Consider the following 19650-nt stretch of genomic DNA (forward strand, 5'->3'; position numbering starts at 1 on the left):
GGAATCAGAGGACCTGGGCTCAGATTCTACCTCTGAAGTGTATCCCTTGTGTGCCCCTCAGCAAGTTCTAGACTGGTGTCAAACCAGACTATAAAAAAAAAAAAAAACCAACCAACCTCTTACTCTGTCTTGGTAACAACTCTAAGACAAAAAGACAAGGGTTGGGCAAATGGTGTTTCCCCAGGGACACAAAGCTAGGGAGTGTCTAAGACCAAATTTGAACCCAGGTCCTCCTGACTCCAGACCTGGTGTTCTATTCCCTGTGCCACCTAGTTGCCCCTTATTCAAACTTTTTTTGCCTATATACTCTTCTTGTTGCGTTCTTCCCTGGGGACTTCTCTACCAGGATCCAGAAGTTCTTCATCCCAAGCAGTTCACTGTAGCCCTAGAACTCAACCTTTGGATGGCCTCTCCCTCTGGAAGACCCCTCTCAGCACTTCCATTTAAGGAAGCCGCCAAGCTAGCAGCATCTTCATTCTTCTCCAGGGTACGCTCCAAACTTTCTTTGCCATGCCTCCTCCTGGGCTACTACATTTCCCCTCCACCCTCGTCAGCTTCCTTTAGTGTTCTCTTTCCACATCAGAATATAAACTCATGGGGGCAGCTGGGTGGCTCAGTGGATTGAGAGCCAGGCTTAAAGATGAGAAGTCCTGGGTTCAAATCTGACCTCAGACACTTCCTAGCTGTGTGACCCTGGGCAAATTACTTGATCACCATTGCCTAGCCCTTACCACTCTTCTGCCTTAGAACCAAAATACAGTATTGATTCTAAGATGGAAGGTAAGGGTTTAAAAAAAAAAAATATATATATATACATATATAAACTCACTGAGGGGAGGGACTAGTCTTTCTTCCTGCTTGTATTTGTACTACCAACTTCTTAGCTTAGGCAATTAGGTGACCTAGACATCAAGAAGACTTAAGTTCAAATCTGATCTCAGACACTAGCTGTGTGATCCTGAGTAAATTATGTAACTTCTCTCTGCCTCAGTTTCCTTAATTGTAAAATGGGGTTTTTGTTGGAAAGATCAAATGAGAAAATATTTATAAAGAGTTAGCAGTGTTTGGCACATAGTTGGCATTTAATAAATACTTGTTGACTGACTCTTTGATAGTAAAAATCCATTTTGAGCATGCTCCCTTACTACATGTCTATTTATGGATTTATAAAATGTGCATGTGTATCATTGGACTACTTGCTATATATATTTAAAAACCTACACAGAAAATAGACATGTTAAAAGGATGCAATACATATAAAGTGACATCTGATCCTAGAGGCAATGAATAGGGAACCACTGTAGCTTACTGGGTGGGACAATGACATGATCAGAACTGTGTTCTAGGAAGATCTCCCTGGCAGCTGTAGGGAGGCTAGATTATAGTGAGGAGAGACTTGAAGTGGGGTGCTATTAGAAGACTATTGCAATAGTCCTAACAAGAGGGTAATGAGGGTAGGGACTAGAGTGTAAGCAGAGGGAAGGTGATTGATAAAGAAATGCAGCAAAAGGATTAAGGAGATGGGACAGTTCTCTGGATTTAGGGGGTAAGCAAGAAGGAGGAGTTAATAATGACACCAAGGTGGTGAACGGCAGTGACTAGAAGGAGAATGGGTCGTATCCTCAATAGATCCAGGGAAGTTCAGAAGAGGAGGGAGGGATGGAGTTTGAGCTCCATCCCCGCTGCATATATCAGTGATGGTGAACCTTTTAGAGACTGAGTGCCAAAACTGCAACCCTCATGCTGCATGTGAGTCCCCAGCCTTACCCCAGACAGGGGAGGGAGGAAGTGCTCCCAGTAAGTTTCTGGGCAGAGGAGCAGGTGATGGGAGAAACATCCTCAGATATGCATGGAGAGGGGAAAGTTATGGCACATATGCCATAGGTTTGCCAACATGGGCATATACTTTTTAGAACTTAAAATATCAGTAGAAGTCTCCCAGGGTTTTAAAGAATCAGCACATTTTAATAACACCTACTGTGTGCTAGGGGTCATTGAGGTAGCTTCAGCAGATTAAGAGCCAGGTTTGGAGATCCTAGGTTAAAATATTACCTCAGACACTTCCTAGCTATGTGATTCTAAGCAAGTCTTCCCATGAACTGCTTTATTAGCATTTTTCTCCATCACTTTCTTAAGTTTATACAAAAAAACCCACCACCAACAACAAAAAACCACCTTCAAAAAAATCAAACCATGATTTATAGCATTTGCCAATTTCTAAATGTTCACACAGAAAACTTAGTGAGCCTCCAGCACACCTGAGGAGGCTCCTAGCTGTCCCTGAAAGAAAAGCCCTAATTAAAGATGTGCCCAAGTACAACCTCTTCCTCCACGAAGATTTTTCTGGCCCAAGAGGAAGGTCTGGTCATCTAGCATTTGGTCTTCATTTTATGAACTCGATAGATTTCCATTTGTATTCTGTTTATCAGGATTCATATCTCATCACGGCTATTAGACTGAAAAGCCTTTGAAGGTTAGCATGACTATTTGTGGAAAGAATGAATGAATGAATGAATACAGGACAAGAGGCAGAATGATGTCATGAAAAGAATCCAGGCTCTGATTTGGAATCTGGAAAGAATCCTGCTTCTGACATTTATTGGAATTGGAGCCTCGATTTCCTTATCTGTAAAATGGCGGTAATAATATCTGTTGTAACCCCCTACAAAGATTGAGGATCTGATGAGATAATTGTGTTTCGTAAGCCTTAAGTTGCTCTCCACAAGTGTCAGTTATTATTATGATAATAATAATCATATGCAGATTCAGTGTGGCTGATCTTGGAGTCAGAAAGACCTAAGTCCAATCTTGCTTCTCATACTTACCAGTCAAATGATCATGAGTAAGTCATTTAATTTTTATGAGCCTCATATTTTTCATCTGTAAAATGAAGGCAGTTGGATTTCATGCCCTACTGAGGTGCCTCCTTAGCCCTTGATACAGTATGACATGATAGAAAGTATATTGTAGGGAGGGAGATATAGCTCAATGGCTTAATGGATAGAGAGCCAGGCCTTGAGACTAAGAGGTCCCTGGTTCAAATATAGCCTCAGACATGTAGCTGTGTGACCCTGGGCAAGTCACTCAACTGCAATTGCCCAGTCCTTACTACTCTTCTGCTTTGCAACTTAGTATTGATTCTAAGACAGAAGATAAGGATTTTAAAAATAAACAAAAATAACAAATATGTATGATATATTTATATAATATAAATAAAATATAATATGGAAGAAACTAAATAACATAAATATAAAATAATAATAAATACTTTTGAAATAAATTTTAAAATAATGAGGTTGGACTAGATGGCCTCCAACTCTATGATTCAATAAAGAAATTATAGTTCGGTTGCAATCTGTGTTGGAGGACAAAAAGTTAATGACAGGTCAAGTCCACAAGCATTCGTTAAGGACCTCCTCCTTCCTGCTGGGCAATGTTCTAAGGGCTGGAGACACAAGGAAAGGCCAAAAAACACTCCCCAAAGTCAAACCAGTTTCTAATTGTGGAGAGTTACGTATAAACAAGATATATTCAAACAAGGATAAACTGGAGATGATCAACAGAGGGAAAACCACCAGAAATAAGAAGGATGGAGGGGGTTGAGGATAGAGGAGAAAGGGGCAGCTAAGTGGCTCCATGGATTGAGAGCCAGGTCCAGAGATGGGAGGTCCTGGGTTCAAACACTTCTTAGCTGGGTGACCTTGTGTAAGTCATTTGATCCTCCTCATTGCCTAGCCCTGACCACTCTTCTGCCTTCGAACGAATACATAATACTGATTCTAAGAGAGAAGGCAAGGGTTTAAAAAGAAAAAAAAGAGGAATCAGAAGTGGGTTTCTTATTCACTGATACATCAGCTGGTTCAGTTCCTTCTCTTCCTGAGCCTGCCCTGAAGAGGCAAAGACACCAACGAACCAGTCCCTGCTCTCAGGGAGCTTATCTTCCATCAGGGGAGTCAAGCAGTGATCTTAGGAGAGGTCCCTTTCATTTGACTCTTCTTATACCAACAGGAGAACCATGGCGTAAACACTGCTACTAATTTGCCAAACAAACCTCCTGCTGTTGTGAATAGCATTTCCTTTTGCCAATTTGTCTCCGCTTCAGGAAGAGATCCATCCTAGGATGGGTCAGTGAGGTCATTAATAGTCTTTTCTGAAGACATTCGCAAAGAAGAACTCTGAGCTGGAGAGGGCCAAATCACATCTACCACCATCTGCTTCTTTCCAAAAATGGAGATGGATTTTTTTTTTATTTCAGTGTTTTTATGGCTGGTGCTGGTCCCCTGCTTTCCACACTAAAACTGAGAGGCTCCATCTACCTTCTTGAGTGCTAAGAATGAATCTTAATTTCTGATGTTTAGCAAAAAGATTTCCCCATTAGCTGCCATTTCAAAATATCTCATTAGCATCCCTAGGTGGCTGCCACAATCTTGAAAGCCCCTGAGACTTTCCCTCTGTCACTGTCTCCTAAGCTACGAGAATAACTAATCTTTATTTTTCAAGAAGGGCATAGCTCCCCAGCCTGGCCTAAAAGCTACCACCTGCTATGAAAAGGAGAAAAGAGGAAAAATTGCCCCCTTATTTTTTTTGGTAATGGAACAATTAAAAAAATTAATTAAAAAAATGTTTGAGCCAGAATATAGAATTGCCTATTTAATCAGTTCTTGTTGTGGGACCCTCTAGGAGAGTGATGGCAAACCTAAGGCACAGGTGCCAAAAATGGCACACAGAGCACTCTCTGTGGGGCATGAGCACTGGCCTCTCCCCAACCCCCACACCCCAGAGTTCGTTATTAGAAATCAGAGGGACTTGATCAGAGCTGCTCCCTTCCCTCTCTCTACTGTCCAAAGATGACATTTTTTCACATCATCCCACCCTCTGCCCAGCAGCCCAATGGGAGTGCTTCCTTCCTCCCATGACTGGGGTAAGGGGGCTGCAGGGGAAGATGGTATGGGGTTGGGGCCGGCACTCCATCTCTAAAACGTTCACCAGCACTGCTCCAGGAGGCCAGATAGACTTTTTAATATTTTAGTTACTAGTAATAATAGAGGTGGTCAGAGAGTAGGGAATAGAAGTCAGGCCCCGAAGTCAGGAGCACCAAAGTTCAAATTCTGCTTCCGACAAGAGTGGCTGTGTGACTTGGACATAGTCAACCCTTGACAGCACTCTGAGAGATAGACAAAAGACCAGCTGCAGGTCTGCCATGACTGAGTAAGTTTCCAACTCCAGAATTCCCTACACCAGTGAATTAATCAATCTGTGCTCTCCAATCTTCAAAAATGAAGGAAGTAATGGGCAGCTGCCTGCCTCAATATATTGAAAGCCAGCTCTAAATATGGGAGGTCCTGGGTTCAAATCTTGCCTCAGATACTTCCTAGCTGTGTGTCCCCAGGCAAGTCATTTAACCACAATTGCTTAGCTATTACCGCTCTCCTGCCTTTACACAGTATTGATTCTAACATGGAAGGTGAGGGTTAAAAAAATGAAGTTTCATGGTGTAATTAAATGAAAAATAGACTTAAGGGTCATAAGACCTGGGTCCAAGTCCTTTCTCTTACAAGTTGTAGGACTTTGGTCAATGTCAAATCCATTTGAGTCTTTTCTTTATCTGTAAAATGGGTTTTGTTACATCATATTTCGTTATATTATATTGTATTATCTTTTCAGTCATTTCCAGCTCTTCATGACCCCAATTGGGGTTTTCTTGGCAAAGATACTGGCATGGCTGGCCATTTCCTTCTTTAGCTCATTTGATAGATGAGAAAAGCAAGGCAAAAGGGTGAAATGATCTTCCCAAGATCACACAGCTAGTCAGTGTCTGAGGCTAGATTTGAACTCAGGTCTTCCTGACTTCAAGCCTAGCACTCTATCCACCTAGCTGCCCCTATACTATATTACAACATGTCATATAATATATTATAGTACATTGTATCATATGGAGCATCAAGTATCTTCTCACATGTGCTATATTACATGATATTAATATTATAAAATTTTTATTAATTAATATCAATTATAATCAATCTCATGTACTAAATACTTACATACATACATGCCTAGAGGTAGATATAGATATCCAGCATTTATAAAGTGCTTAAATTTAAGACTTATAAAATTCTTCACAAATATTGTCTCATTTGATCCTCACAACAACCCTGGGAGTTCGTTGCTATCATTTCTCCCAAGGAGAAAACAGAGTGGGAGAGGCAAAATCCCCTGGCCAGCTAGTGTCTGGGGCAAGTTTTGAATTCAGATCTTCCTGACTCTAAGTCCCGTGTTCTATCTACTGTGCCACCTAGTTGGATAATAATGTTTGCACTCCAGCCTGCCAGGTTGTTATGAGAAAAATATTTGGAAGGCTTTTGAAGGTGCCATTGGCACATGATCGAGTATAATTAAAACAAGACAAGCCTGTCCTGCACAGTCACAAATTCCAGAGGGTAAGGAATACCGCCTCTCTAGCTGATGGGCTGTGCAGATAGTGGATAATGGAGCTTCAGAAAGAAGAGAAAGCCAGCAAGAGTGATGAGAGCCAAGCAAATGAATGGCAGGTATTGTCTCAAGAAGGACACTGGATCTGGAGTCCAAGAATTTGGGCTCAAGTCTCAAATCTGTCTTTTACTTGCTATGGCACCTTGGGCAGGTCATCTCCCCTTTCTGGGCCTCAGTTTCCTTATCTGAAAAATGAGGTTGGGTCAGATGACGTCTAGGGTCTCGTCTAGCTTTGATATGCCATGATGCTATGACTCATGGTTTCATGTGCATTGTGTAAAGCATATTTCATCCTCTCTGTGATTCTTTCCTTTTTCTTTGAATCTTCACGGTTTAGTTTGCTCTTTTCCTTGTTCACCTTTCTTTGAATTTCTTTAGAAAATGAGTCTATTAGGTGATGACTCAGTGGATTGAGAAGCAGGACTAGAGACAAGAGAGTTTAGGTTCAAATCTGAGCTTGGTACTTCCTAGGTGAGTAACCCCAATAAGTCGCTTAACCCCAGTTGCCTAGCCTTTACTGTTCTTCTGCCTTGGAACTGATCATTAGTATCAGTTCTAAGACAGAAGGTAAGAGTTAAAAAATGTAACTGGGAAATATTTAACAAAAAAATAATAAAGTGTCAAAAAGATTCACTTTCATGAATTCAAATCTGGCCTCAGATACTTCTTAGCTGTGTGACCCTGGACAAGTCACTTACCCCTTATAGCCTAGCCCTTACTGCTCGCTCTTCCATCTTGGAACCAATACTTGTATCTATCCTAAGACAGAAGGTAAGGGTTTTTAAAAATCCACAGCAGATTGCTTGCCCTCTTAGAGAGTGGGAAGAGGAGGGAGAGTAGGAAGGATGGAGAAAATCTGGAACTTAACAATTTGTTTAAAAGAATGTTAAAATAGTTTTTTACATTTAATTGGTGGGGGAAATAAAATACTTAAAGAAAGGATTCTGACATGATAAAACATGTATGACCCAGATCAAATTGCTTGACAGCTCCAGGAAGGGGGAGGGAAGGGAGAAAGGGAGACAATTTGGATTGTATACCTTTGTAAAACTTATATGGAAATTTGTCATTATAGTAATTGGTAAAAAATAAAATAAAAACTTTAAAAATAAGCTGAGGCATAATGGAAGGAGGTCTAAACTTGGAGAAAAGATCACAGGAGTTGGCCACATGACTCTGGACAAGTCAACTTCTCAGGGTTCCAGGCAACTCTCTAAGACCGTAAGGTACAGGGGGCAGCTGGGTGGCCCAGTGGATGGAGAGCCAGGCTTAGAGATGGGAGGCCCTGGGTTCAAACCTGACCTCAGACACTTCCTAGCTGTGTGACCCTGGGCAAGTCACTTAATCCCCATTGCCTAGCTCTTATCACTCTTCTGCCTCAGAAGCAATGCACAGTATTGATTCTAAGACGAAAGGTAAGGGTTTAAAAAATAAAGACTGTAAGGTACAGGGGAGCCAAGGGTGGCCATTCGTGGCATGTGTTGAATTCAGAGTCAGAGAAGTTATGCTTGGAACCCCCATTCCCCAACCCCGCTGGACCTTGTCCAACTCCTTTACTGTCTCACACTCTGCCTCTGTTTCCTCTTCTATAAAATGAGGAAATTTGAGCAGATGCCCTCTAACGTCTCTTCCTGATTTAAGTCTACGAGAACTTGAGCTCTCCATGGTGAGTATCAAAGACCTAAATCTTGTCCCCCATTTCCCTCTGGCTCATGCTCAATGGATGGATCACCAAAGCAATGGGGATGAACCACATGGCCTGCCAATGTGATGGAGGACTAAAGACTGAGCCCCATTGGCCAGTCTATCCATCACAATCAGGAAAAAGGCAAAGGTTCTAGTGAGACCCAGTTACATTCAGGAATTAATAACTGGTTAGGTGGGGATGATACCCCTCCAGAAAGGGCTTGTGATCTAGGATTCTATGATACTACACAGAAACTTGTTTTATTTGGGGTGGGGGAGGATCTTACCTTTAAAACAAGGTCTGAATTTTCATGCCTTCCAATGGTTGTATATTTTCTCAGGAAAATAAAGCCTTCAGAACACTTTAAAAAAGCTTTCATTCTTGATGTTCTCCCTAGAAGGTTTTCATCAAAAAATTAATTTAGTTAGGAAAAGGCAGTCTTGAAATGACTCAGTAGTGTACAGTGTTTGGGCTAACCAGAATCTATCAACATGATAATATTTACAGAGATCAGAGAAGAGCGTTTGTTGAAGTTAGCAGAGAAGGGGGTGGCTATGAGTCAGCTGAGCTATAATCGCATTCTTGCAATAGTAGGATGTAGGGCAGAGGTACTCAAAGGGTGGTCTGTGGACCCTTGGGCCCCCCACTGCCATCCCCAAATGCTTTGGGGGCCTGAGAGGTCAAAGCTATTTTCATAATAATATCAGGACATTATTTGCCTATTGAAATCCTCTTCCTTTTCCAGATTTTCCTCTCCTACTTCAACCAAAAGTATCTCACAAGAGTCTGAATGCAGAAACAGATTGGAGAATCCAGATGTTTTCTAGTAAGCCAGGTTTTAATGAAATCGAAAAGTCAGTCAATCAAACATTTATTTAAGTGCCTACTATGTGCCAGACACTGTACCATGCTGTCAGAATACAAAATGGGGCAAAAGAGAAAAAAGAAAAAAAAATGGGGCTTACAATCTAATGGGGGTAACAACATGCAAATGAATGATATATATGTATAATAATATTATATATGTGTGTGTACATATATACATACACACCAATAGCATGCAATACACTGGCTAAATAAGAGATAATTAACATAGGAAAGACACTAGAAATATAGGGAAGACTTCCTGTAAAAGTTGCAGTTTTAGCTAGGTGAGGGTTTGGAATCAGGAAGACTTATCTTCATGAGTTCAAATCTAGCCTCAGATACTTCCTAGCTGTGCGACCCTGGGAAAGTCACTTAACCTTGTTGGCCTCGGTTTCCTCATCTATAAAATGAGCTGGAGAAGGAAATGGCCAACCACTCCAGTGTTTTTGCCAAGAAAACATCAAATGAGATCACAGGGAGTTGGATAGCACTAAACAACCAAAAAATAAAGGAAGCCAGGGAGACCAAGAAGCTGAGATAAGAGGGATGGAGAGCATTCCAGGCAGGAGAAACAAGAGCCAGAAAACAATGCCTGTGGCTGAGTGTCTCACTTGTGGGACAGCCTGGAGGCCACTGTCACTGGATCAGAGTATGGGTTTGGATGTAAGAAGCCTGGGAAGGTAGGAGGGATCTGGGTTGGGAAGGGCTCTGAACGACAAACAGAGGATTTCACATTTGATTCTGGAGGCAATGGGGAGCCACTGGAGTTTACTGAGTTGGGGGATGACGTGATCAGACTTGAGTTTTGGGGAAAAATCCCTTCAGTGGCTGAATGAGGCTAGATTGAAGGGGGAGAGACTTGGGGCAGGTAGACCCCACCCCCCCCGCAGGCTACTGGAATGGTCCAGAGGGAAGGTGATGAGGGTCTGCACTAGAGTAGTGGCAGGTACCAAAGGAGAGAAGGAGGCACATTAAGGAAGATGCTGCAAAGATGAAAGCCTTGACAACATATTGGATATCATGGTGGGAGGTAGAGGATAGGATGGGGAGAGTCCAGTATAACTCCTAGACTGTGAGCCTGGGGAACTGAGGGGGGGGGCGTGTCTCCTCTACAGTGACAGGGAAGATAAGGGGAGTCTTTAGGGGAAAGATGAGTTCCATTTTGGACATGTTGCATTCAATAGCTCAACTGGATAAATCTGGCCTCAGACACTTCCCAGCTGGGTGACCCTGGGCAAGTCACGTCACCCCCATTGCCTAGCCCTTACTGCTCTTCTGTCTCGGAACCAACAAAAAGCAAGATTCCAGGACAGAAAGTAAGGATTTGAAAAAACAAAATCAGATCCTAATGACCCACTTTATGGTAACAGTAGCTAGAATCCAGTAGCCTATTCATTGGACATTTCAGGGCCAAACAGCTTCATTTCCCCAGTCGCTTGCCTTAATTTTCCATGATGCTTTGTTCGGAGCTATTTGGCTATATTGAACTCTCTCCCTTAGAATGTTCTTAAGCTCAGATTTTCCCCATTCTAGAGCTTTTCAAACTATGTGCTGAAATTCTCATTTTAATTGAAAAAGCCCAAGGATGCTGGCCTTGCAAGTCAGGAGAGCTGGGTTGGAATCCCCATTGTGTAATTGCCTGGCTTTATGGCGATGAGATTCCAGCCTTTCTGGGCTTTGATTTCTTCACCTGTAAAATGGGGTGAACCTTAGCTGCACTTGCTGTCAGGAGAGTGCTTTGTAACTCTCATAGTGGTACCTAAGGGGAGGCTGTTATGGCCATTTATCTTTCTTTGGATCAAATTCTGTTGCCCTCTCTCTCCTCTTCAGCCTACCATGGCCCGTTTGTCCTCAGGTGCTCCCAAGGCCTATACTAGCTCCATCAAGCTTCTCAGAACCTTAGGACCAAGTTTCTGTAACTTTGGAAAGTCTGCAATGGCTCTCTATGATCCTTAAGACTAAATGATGGTCAGGATGATGCCTATTTATGTAGTTGTCACAGAATCATATTGGTTAGTTGTTATTCTTTCCCTGACATTGCTGAAGGAGATATATATATATATATATATATATATATATATATATATATATAATAGCTACTAATCAATATAATTCTGTGATATATATCTACATATATATATATATATCAATCACAGAAGAGAGGGTTGGACTCGATTTTCTCTAAGCTCCCTTCCAATTCTAAATCTGTGGTTTAGAATTCCAGTATATTAGCAACTCTCCATCGCTTTAAGTAGTCCATTAGAATCTATATTAGAGGGAGCAGCTGGGTGGCTCAGTGGATTGAGAGCCAGGCCTAGAGACAGGAGGTCCTGGGTTCAAATCTGGCCTTAGATACTTTCCAGCTGTGTGACCCTGGGCAAGTCACTTCACCCCCACTGTCTAGCCCTGACCACTCTTCTGCCTTGGAGCCAATACACAGTATTGACTCCAAGACGGAAGGTAAGGGTTAAAAAAAAAAAAAAGAATCTATATTAAACTTGGAGTCAGAGGACCAGGGTTCAAACAAGTCAAGACATCATGCCATGATATCATTGGTCCTCTTCAAAAATGAAGGACAAACAGCAGTTCAGTGATAACACTTAATACTTGTCAGAGGTCGATAACTCCATCTAAGACAGAGCAGGTGCTCAAATGTCAATTGAGTGACTCTGCCCCTTGTGACATTGGGCAAGTCTTTGGGCCTCAGTTTCCTTGTCTGTAAAATGGAGGTGTTGGACTAGATGGCCCCTGAGGTCCCTTTTAGCTCTAGATCTGTGACCCTATAAAGACAGTGGGGAGTTCATCTGTTTGGGGAAGAAGTTCCCCACCTTAACAAAAAAATAGAGAGATGTTGGTGAACAAACAAATCATCACCAGAGCATCACCTCCCTTGCCCCCAAACTAGTTGAAGAGGAAAGGCGCCCTTGTAGATGTCCACACAGGCTCAGTCTAGAGAGATGAGGAAGGGAGCAGGGTTTGCATTCTAGGAAGGATTCTAACATTCTTCTTCTCTAGAAGAAGTCGAGGGACATGTCCAAAGCTTAGAGATCACACCTGAAGGCATGAGCGTGTACCCCTAGGAGGTCAAGGACAAGAAGGCAGGTCCCCCCCCCCCCGGGTTTACTGAGTGGCTACTTTTTGTGGGAGGAAAGAACAACAGGACACAAAGTGTGGACCCAGCAACTGGACCAGTTGTGGTAGGTTAACACAATGCAAGATTATTGAACTGTAAGAAATGATGACTATGATGGACACACGAAGGAGGAACACTAAATAGGACGCCTTCAGCAATGTCAGGGGAAGAATAACAACCAACCAATACAATTTAAGGGTTGTGAAACCATAATGAACACACTTGGCTTTAAGGAAGAGATAAAAAGAATCCACTGCCAAGGCTTATTTGAAGAAGTGATGGATGATGAACACTATAGACATAGAAGAGCTGACTTAGTTGATGTGCCAACTGGGTTTGCAAAGTTGCTTTTTTTCTGTCTCTCTTTTAGTTTTTTGTTATAAAGATGGCTTTCTGGTAGGGAGAAGAGGGAAAGAAATATTGTATAGTGTATGTAGGTGATGGAAAAATAAATGTTATCAATAAAAATTGAGAAAGAGAAAGGAAGAAAAGAAAAGAGTGAGGGAAGGGAATAGAAAGGGAAGGAAAGGGGAGGAGAAAGGAAGGGAAAGACAGCTGGGTGACTTAGTGGATTGAGAGCCAGGCCCAAAGATGGGAGATCCTGGGTTCAAATCCAGCCTCAGACACTTTCTAGCTGTGTGACCCTGGGTAAGTCACATAACCCCCATTGTCTAGACCTCACTTACTGCTCTTCTGCCTTGGAACCAATACACAGTATTGATTCTAAGACAGAAGGTAAGGGTTTAAAAATAAATAAATATCAATAAATTAAAATAGTTTCCAGAGAATTTTAATCCTAATAGGAGTCTTTAATGTCAGAGGACTTCCATCCATTGTGATGATGGTAGTAAGTGGCAGAAAATAGTGTAGTGAGGAGATAGTGTCTGGAAGCAAGGCTGGGGAAATCTTTTTTTTTTCTGTTAAAAAAAACAACCTAGGGAAGAGTTTGGAGGATTAAAAACAAGCACACAACAAACAAATTCTAGAGTCTGTTTGCCGGAATGCCATCCCTTGGGAAAAAGAATTAAAAAAGGAAGAAAGGAAGAGAGAAACTGTATGCTTTGTGATGGACTCTAGTCAATATAAAATACAGAAATGGCAGTGAAATAATAGCCAACAAGCCCTCTTGAGGACAAAAACTGTGTCTCTCATAATCTTATATCTCCCTTTGCCTAGCACACTGTTCTGCCCATGATGGCATTAAATAATTGTTTGTGGAAGGCAGCAAAGAAGGGAGAAGACATCTAGGTTCCCTTCCTTCCTTCCCTATTCTCCTTAAATCTCAGGTGATTTATTCAAAGGCTTCTTTTTAATTTGCTAAAGAGGCAGTGCAGTATGGTGGGAAGAACGATAGATAATCAGAGAATCATAGACTGAATCAGAGATTCAAGACTGGAAGGGACCTTTGAGTTATTGGCCAATCCTCTCATTGAACTGATGAGGAAACAGGCTGAGACAGAAGTGTTTCCCTCCCATCTGCAGTACATATTACCTGTGTGACATTAGTTAAGTCTCTTAACCTTCCTGGGCCTCAATTTCCTCAATTGTAAAATGAGAGTTTTGATGGAGTGGTGGCACGGTGGAACAGAGTACTGTGCCTGGAGTCAGAAAGATCTGAATTCAAATGTGACCTCAGATACTATTGGGATTGGCAAGGAAGGTTTTGGAATCCTACATTAAAAAAAAAAAAGCATCCCCCTTCTTTTTTACAATACTTACTAGCTGTGTGACCCTGGGCAAGTCACTTAACCCTGCTGGCCTCAGTTTCCTCATCTGTAAAATAAGCTGGAAAAGGTAATGGCAAACCACTCCAGTATCTTTGCCAAGAAACCCCCAAAGGGCCTCAAAGAATTGGATGTGACTGGAAACAACGAAATAACAACAATTCTAGGACCTTAGGTAGCCTTCTTGACCAAAGAAAAATCATGTTGTAAGAGCCTTAGAAATGGGAGTTATCCACATTATTGCAATAGCCTACCTCAAAACACTGGGAAGTATAATGCGTAAAATAAATATTGTTTGCCAGTTTTCACCTAGAGACAACAAACGGAAATAGCTTTGCTAGAAATTCTCTTTCAGACCCCGTGGCCCACCTGCTATGCCGAGTCAAGTGAATACATTCATTTTAGGGACTAAAGAGGGGCTATTTAACTTCCAAACATAGTTAAGCCTGTTTTCTTAAGAAAGAATCAGAGGAAAGGAAAATATAGTTATTTAACCACAGCCCTAGAATTCTATCAACTCCACAAGGCAAACTTTCCACCCTGTCTCCCGTGGGTACTGTACCTGGCATGCAGCAGTTTGACAATAAATGTTTGCTAACGTCAATCAACATTCCAAGCTAGCAAATATTTACTCAACATATGTAATAGGCAGGGCAACAGGCGATGTAAGAATGGAAAGAGGGCCAGCTTTGCCCTCCAGAAGACCTGAGTTCAAGTTCTGCCCCTAATGCATACAAGCTGGGTGGGCATGGACAGTGCCCCTCAGATAACTCTTTAATATTATAAATCCCAAGAGAGTTGCTGAGTTTTATCACTGGAGCACAGATTATAGACTAATAGAAATGAGTCTCCAGTCAGGGAGGCCAATGCCCCCACTTTACAGATGAGAAAACTGAGGCCCAGGGAGCATAAATTCCTTGCCCAATTCCTTGCAAGGGGGCAGAGTTGGGATTTTGAACCCAAGACCTCTATTTATAAATCCAATATATATATATACATATATATATATATATTTTTTTTTTTAAGGTCCAGGATCCCAACCATTCTCTCTACCTACCACACATATGCCCTCCTAACCTGGGCACTCTGTTAGGTGTTGGGGGCATAAAAATGGAAAATGACATAGTCCTTAACTTCAAGAAGTATTTGAGTCTAACATGCCTACCAGGTTAATCCTGACTATTGCTTCCTTATAGTTGGTTGCATTTCATCCCCTCCATTAGACTGGGAGCTCCTTGAGGGCAGGGACTCCTTTTTTTATGTTTTTAAACCCTCACCTTCCACCTTAGAATCAATACTATATTGGTTCCAAGGCAGAAGAGTAGTAAGGGTTAGGCAATGGGGGTTAGGTGACTTGCTCAGGGTGAGGCAGTGTCTCAGGTTCTATTTGAACCCAGGACCTCCTAACCCTAGGCCTGGCTCTCTCAATCCACTGAGGTGTCCTGCTGCCCCTAGGGAATATATTTTGCCTTTCCTTGTATCCCAAGTGCCTAGTCCAGTGCCCAGCACACAGTAGGTGCTTAATAAATATGGGTTATTTATTTATTGTCTCCTTCATTAGAATGCGAACTTCATAAGGGAAGGGAAGGTGGTTGTGGCTCTCTTTGCATCCCCAATGCCTGGCACAAAGCAGATGTTTAATAAATTAAATTATATATAATTATATATTTAATTAAAGTATATATATAAATAATATATATTTATAGAAATATATTTATATAATATAAAACACATCCTAGATTGATATTAATTATATATAATAAATTAATTATTTGTTTAATAAATATTTGTTATTTACTTATTGTCTCCTAGAATGTGAACTTCCTAAGGGAAGGGAAGGCGGTTCTGGCTCTCTTTGCATCTCCAGGGCTTAGCCCAGTACTTGGCACACAGTAGGAGCTTATGAAATATTTATTGACTGACTATGAAAATGAAAAAATGAAAGGAGAGCATGAATGAATGAACAAATACTGTTGAGAATGGGATGGATGGGGAAACACGTGTCCAGTTTGGCCAGAGGTCGAGATCGAGATTCCCGCCAATCTGAGGCCACTGGCAGGCGCCAAGAAGGGAGGAAGGTGGTACTGGAGATGGGATGGCTGGGCGTCCTACGTGTGTCGGGAGGAGCCCAGACCCGGTTGGACGCAGCCCTTCCCTTGACCAGGTGGGGTGACCGCCACCTCCCGTGCCCCTTCCTGCCCTCCTTCCCCCCATCAGTCCTCTACTCACAGGACTGGAGGAGGCGCCCCGCCGGGGGGCGTCTCGGAGATCTAGAGGTAGGTGGCCAGCCGGAAACCCCGCGCGCTGCAGTCCTGTGTACGCCAGTCTCCATGGCAATCGGCGCAGATCTGGCCAGTCCTGGCTCCCGCAGGAAGGAGGGAGGGAGTGGAGCCCCAGTCCGGAACTTCGCTACGCTCAGGGTGAGACCGGGACCTGCCCCTCAGCCCTGTACCTAGGACCCTCCTCCAGTATCTGGATCTGGGGCAGGGAAAGGACCAGCCCCAGCTCCGGACAGTGGGAAGAGTTCTCGACTTCGGTGGGAGGAGCTGGGTTCGAATTCTAACCCAGTCACTAATGTGCTGGGTGACCTTGGCCGAATCCGTATCCTCTCTGAGTTTCAAGCGTCGTCATCTGTAAAAGGAAAGACTAAACGAGTCTTCCTATCCTTAAACTTAGATCCAAGGATGCTAGGCAGGTGCGGCTGGGATGTGATCCGCCAGACTCCACAGTCCCTGCCTTCTCAGAGGAGCAGTCTTTCCCACCTAATTCACTCCCGAAGCCCCTAAACCTGCGTCCAGCCTCCCCTCGGCTCCTTCCCCTGCTCAGCTTTCTCCTGGAGCGGTGGGCACGTCCCTGCCTCATCCTCTGAGCCGCCTCCTCCCCCAGCGCCTGCCTCCGACTCACTTCTGGGATTTCAGGCTTCCCAGGTGCTTTCTAAACAAAACATGTTTTACCCAGAGCAACCCAGGAGACAAACATGCTTCTGCGGACTCCAAGGAGGGGCCAAAGGCAGGCAGGCCACCCATGGTCCCTGACTAAGAGAATGGCAGTCACCTTTCTCCAAAGGCTTTCCCCACAAGCAGCCTGGGAGGCAGGCGGTGTGAGAATTTCAAGCCTTTTTTTACAAGTGAAGAAACTGAGGCTCAGGGCTTACTGACCCAGTGGAAATGACTTAGGCACAATTCCATTCAAACATTGAGAAAGGCCCCCCCCCTAGGATCATGGGGCCATAGATTTAGAGCCAGAAGGTGAATCATCTCCAGCCAGACTCCCTTCATTTTTCAGAAAAAAAAAAAAAACTGAGACCCACAAAGGTGAAATCATTTGTCCTACATAACATAGGTAGTAGATTTGAACTCAGGTCTTAGGGTTCCACGTTCATCAGTCTTTCCACTTCTCCTTAGAGCTAGAAGTCATCTTGGAGGTTATCTTGTCCAATCCCTTCATTTTTACAGAACTGAGACCTAGGACACTTAACTAACCAAGGTCATACATGTGGTAGGAATGGCAGAGCCAGAATTTGAATCCAACTCCTCTGACTCCCAAGCCAGAGTTCTTACTGCTGCACCTTAGTGCAGAAAATCTGAAGTGAACAAACAGTGGCATTAGCTAGAAATGTTCTCTCTTCCCCTCTAGACTCCCCGGCATCCTTCAAAGCTTAGCACAGGTGCTACCTGCTTCCCGGTGACTTTTCCTAATCACTATTCCCTTCTCCCTGCGGTTTGTAAACCTTTACCTTCTGTCTGAGTGTCGATTCTAAGACTAGAGAGCACCAAGGGCTAGTTAGGCATCCATTGGGCTACCTGGCCCCTCATCATTGAATGGAAGGAAATTACTTTGCATTGACTTTCACATGATCTATTGACATCAATCAACCAATAAATTGGAGTCATTAAGCCACGGAGATGTGAAATCTCTGATCCCCCAGGGGAATGGCCACTCTTTGGGGGGAGAGACTCACTCTTTAAAAGTGGATTCTCCATTTCTAGCAAAAATGTCTGGCTACTAAGAAATGCCAATTTTATTATCTGCCCATGCCCCTGGAGCCCTCCTCTCTTCTTCACACTCCAATAGCATCCTCCCAGTCCCCCAGACTCACAATCTAGGGACCTATTCGATTCCTCACTCTCTCTCACTCCTCCATAGCTAATCTTTTGCCAATTTATATGGTTTCTACCTTTGTAACATCACTCAAATACACCCCCTTCTCTATGACACTGCCCCCACTCTGCTGCAGGCCCTCATGACCTCACACTTGGGCTGCTGCAATAGCCTGCAGGGGGGGTCAGCCTGCCTCCTGTCTCTCCTTTTCTGGTCCCTCCTTCATCCCTGCCAAATTAGCTCTGACCATGCCACACACACCTCCTCTCCCACCCCATTCATTAAATTTCAGTGGCTCCTTATCACTTCTAGGATGAAATATAAAATCCCATTTGGCTTTTAAGGTTTTTTACAGCAACAGTAACAAAGGGGACAGCTAGGGGGCTCATCAGATAGAAAGCCTGGTCTGAAGTTGGAAGGACCTGTGTTTAAATGTGGCCTCTGACCCTTCCTAGCCGTGTGACCCTGGGCAAGTCATTAAGTCTTCTTTGGCCTTGATTTCCTTACCTTTATTTTCTATTTTATTTTTTTAAACCCTCACCTTCCATCTTGGAATCAATACTGTGTATTGCTTCCAAGGCAGAATAGTGGTAAGGGCTAGACAATGGGGGTTAAATGACTTGCCCAGGGCCACACAGCTGGGAAATGTTTGAGGCCAGACTCGAATCTAGGACTTCCCATCTCTAGGCTCAGCTCTCAATCCACTGAGCCACCTAGTTGCCTCATGTGGACAGCATCTTGAAGCCAATTACTTCTTTTCTTTTTTGAACCCTTACCTTCCATTTTGGAATCAATACTGTGTATTGGTTCCAAGGCAGAATAGTGGTAAGGGCTAGACAATGGGGGTCAAGTGACTTGCTCAGGGTCACACATCTGGGAAGTGTCTGAGGCCAGATTTGAACCCAGGACCTCCCGTCTCTAGGCCTGGCTCTCCATCCACTGAGCTACCCAGCTGCCCCCTCTCATTATCTTTAAAATAAAACAATTGGCCAAAAGATACCTGAGATCTCTTCTAGATTTAATTGTATGATCTTTGCCCAATTCCCTTATTTTATTGATGAAGAAACTGAAGCTTAGAGAGTAGGACCCTTTCCCAAGATCACAAAGCTTACAAAAGCCAGAGGAAGGATTTGAAATGAGGCCCTTTGACTCAAGAGCAGTGATTTTTCTGGATTAGAGGAGGACATTAGTAGAAGTCACTGGAAAATCTCTTTAAAAGAAGAAAAAGACCCCACAAGTTGTTATGCTGCCTTTTTTTTTTCTTCTGTGAGGGGATTAGAGTTTAAATGCCAAAAGAAGCAGATTCATAAGATCTTAGGGGTTAGAGCTGAAGTCAACTTTTTTCTTTAATTTTTTAAACTGATCTTTCTCTTTCTCTCTCCCTCTCTTCTTCTTCTTTCTTTCTTTCTTTCTTTCTTCTTCTTCTTCTTCTTCTTCTTCTTCTTCTTCTTCTTCTTCTTCTTCTTCTTCTTTCTTCTTCTTCTTTCTTCTTTCTTCTTCTTCTCCTTCTCCTTCTCCTTCTCCTTCTCCTTCTTCTCTTTCTCCTCCTTCTCTTTCTCCTCCTTCTCTTCCTTCTCCTTCTCCTCCTTCTTCTTCTTCTCCTTCTCCTTCTTCTTCTTCTTCTTCTTCTTCTTCTTCTTCTTCTTCTT

General features: G+C 43.0%; 1 protein-coding gene across 10 annotated transcripts in view; it reads right to left on the bottom strand.

Moving 5' to 3' along the window:
• The window catches only part of FHAD1 (forkhead associated phosphopeptide binding domain 1), a 218672-nt gene extending 200595 nt beyond the window's left edge, over positions 1 to 18077 (bottom strand). Inside the window, exons 1-3 of one of the 10 annotated variants that reach the window (XM_056825253.1) lie at positions 18000 to 18077; positions 16130 to 16531; positions 8463 to 8569 (exon numbers count right to left, since the gene is read on the bottom strand). In XM_056825253.1, the coding sequence (XP_056681231.1) occupies positions 8463 to 8569; positions 16130 to 16232 (210 nt within the window). In that variant the 5' untranslated portion in view covers positions 16233 to 16531; positions 18000 to 18077. Of the gene's footprint in view, positions 1 to 8462; positions 8570 to 16129; positions 16875 to 17999 lie in introns of those variants that run through there. The other 9 variants (XR_008918130.1, XM_056825258.1, XM_056825254.1 and 6 more) reach the window with 9 other exon arrangements.
• Positions 18078 to 19650: the final 1573 nt, after the last annotated feature.

Source organism: Monodelphis domestica, chromosome 4, assembly GCF_027887165.1.
Source record: "Monodelphis domestica isolate mMonDom1 chromosome 4, mMonDom1.pri, whole genome shotgun sequence".
In the NCBI taxonomy this organism is placed as follows: domain Eukaryota; kingdom Metazoa; phylum Chordata; class Mammalia; order Didelphimorphia; family Didelphidae; genus Monodelphis; species Monodelphis domestica.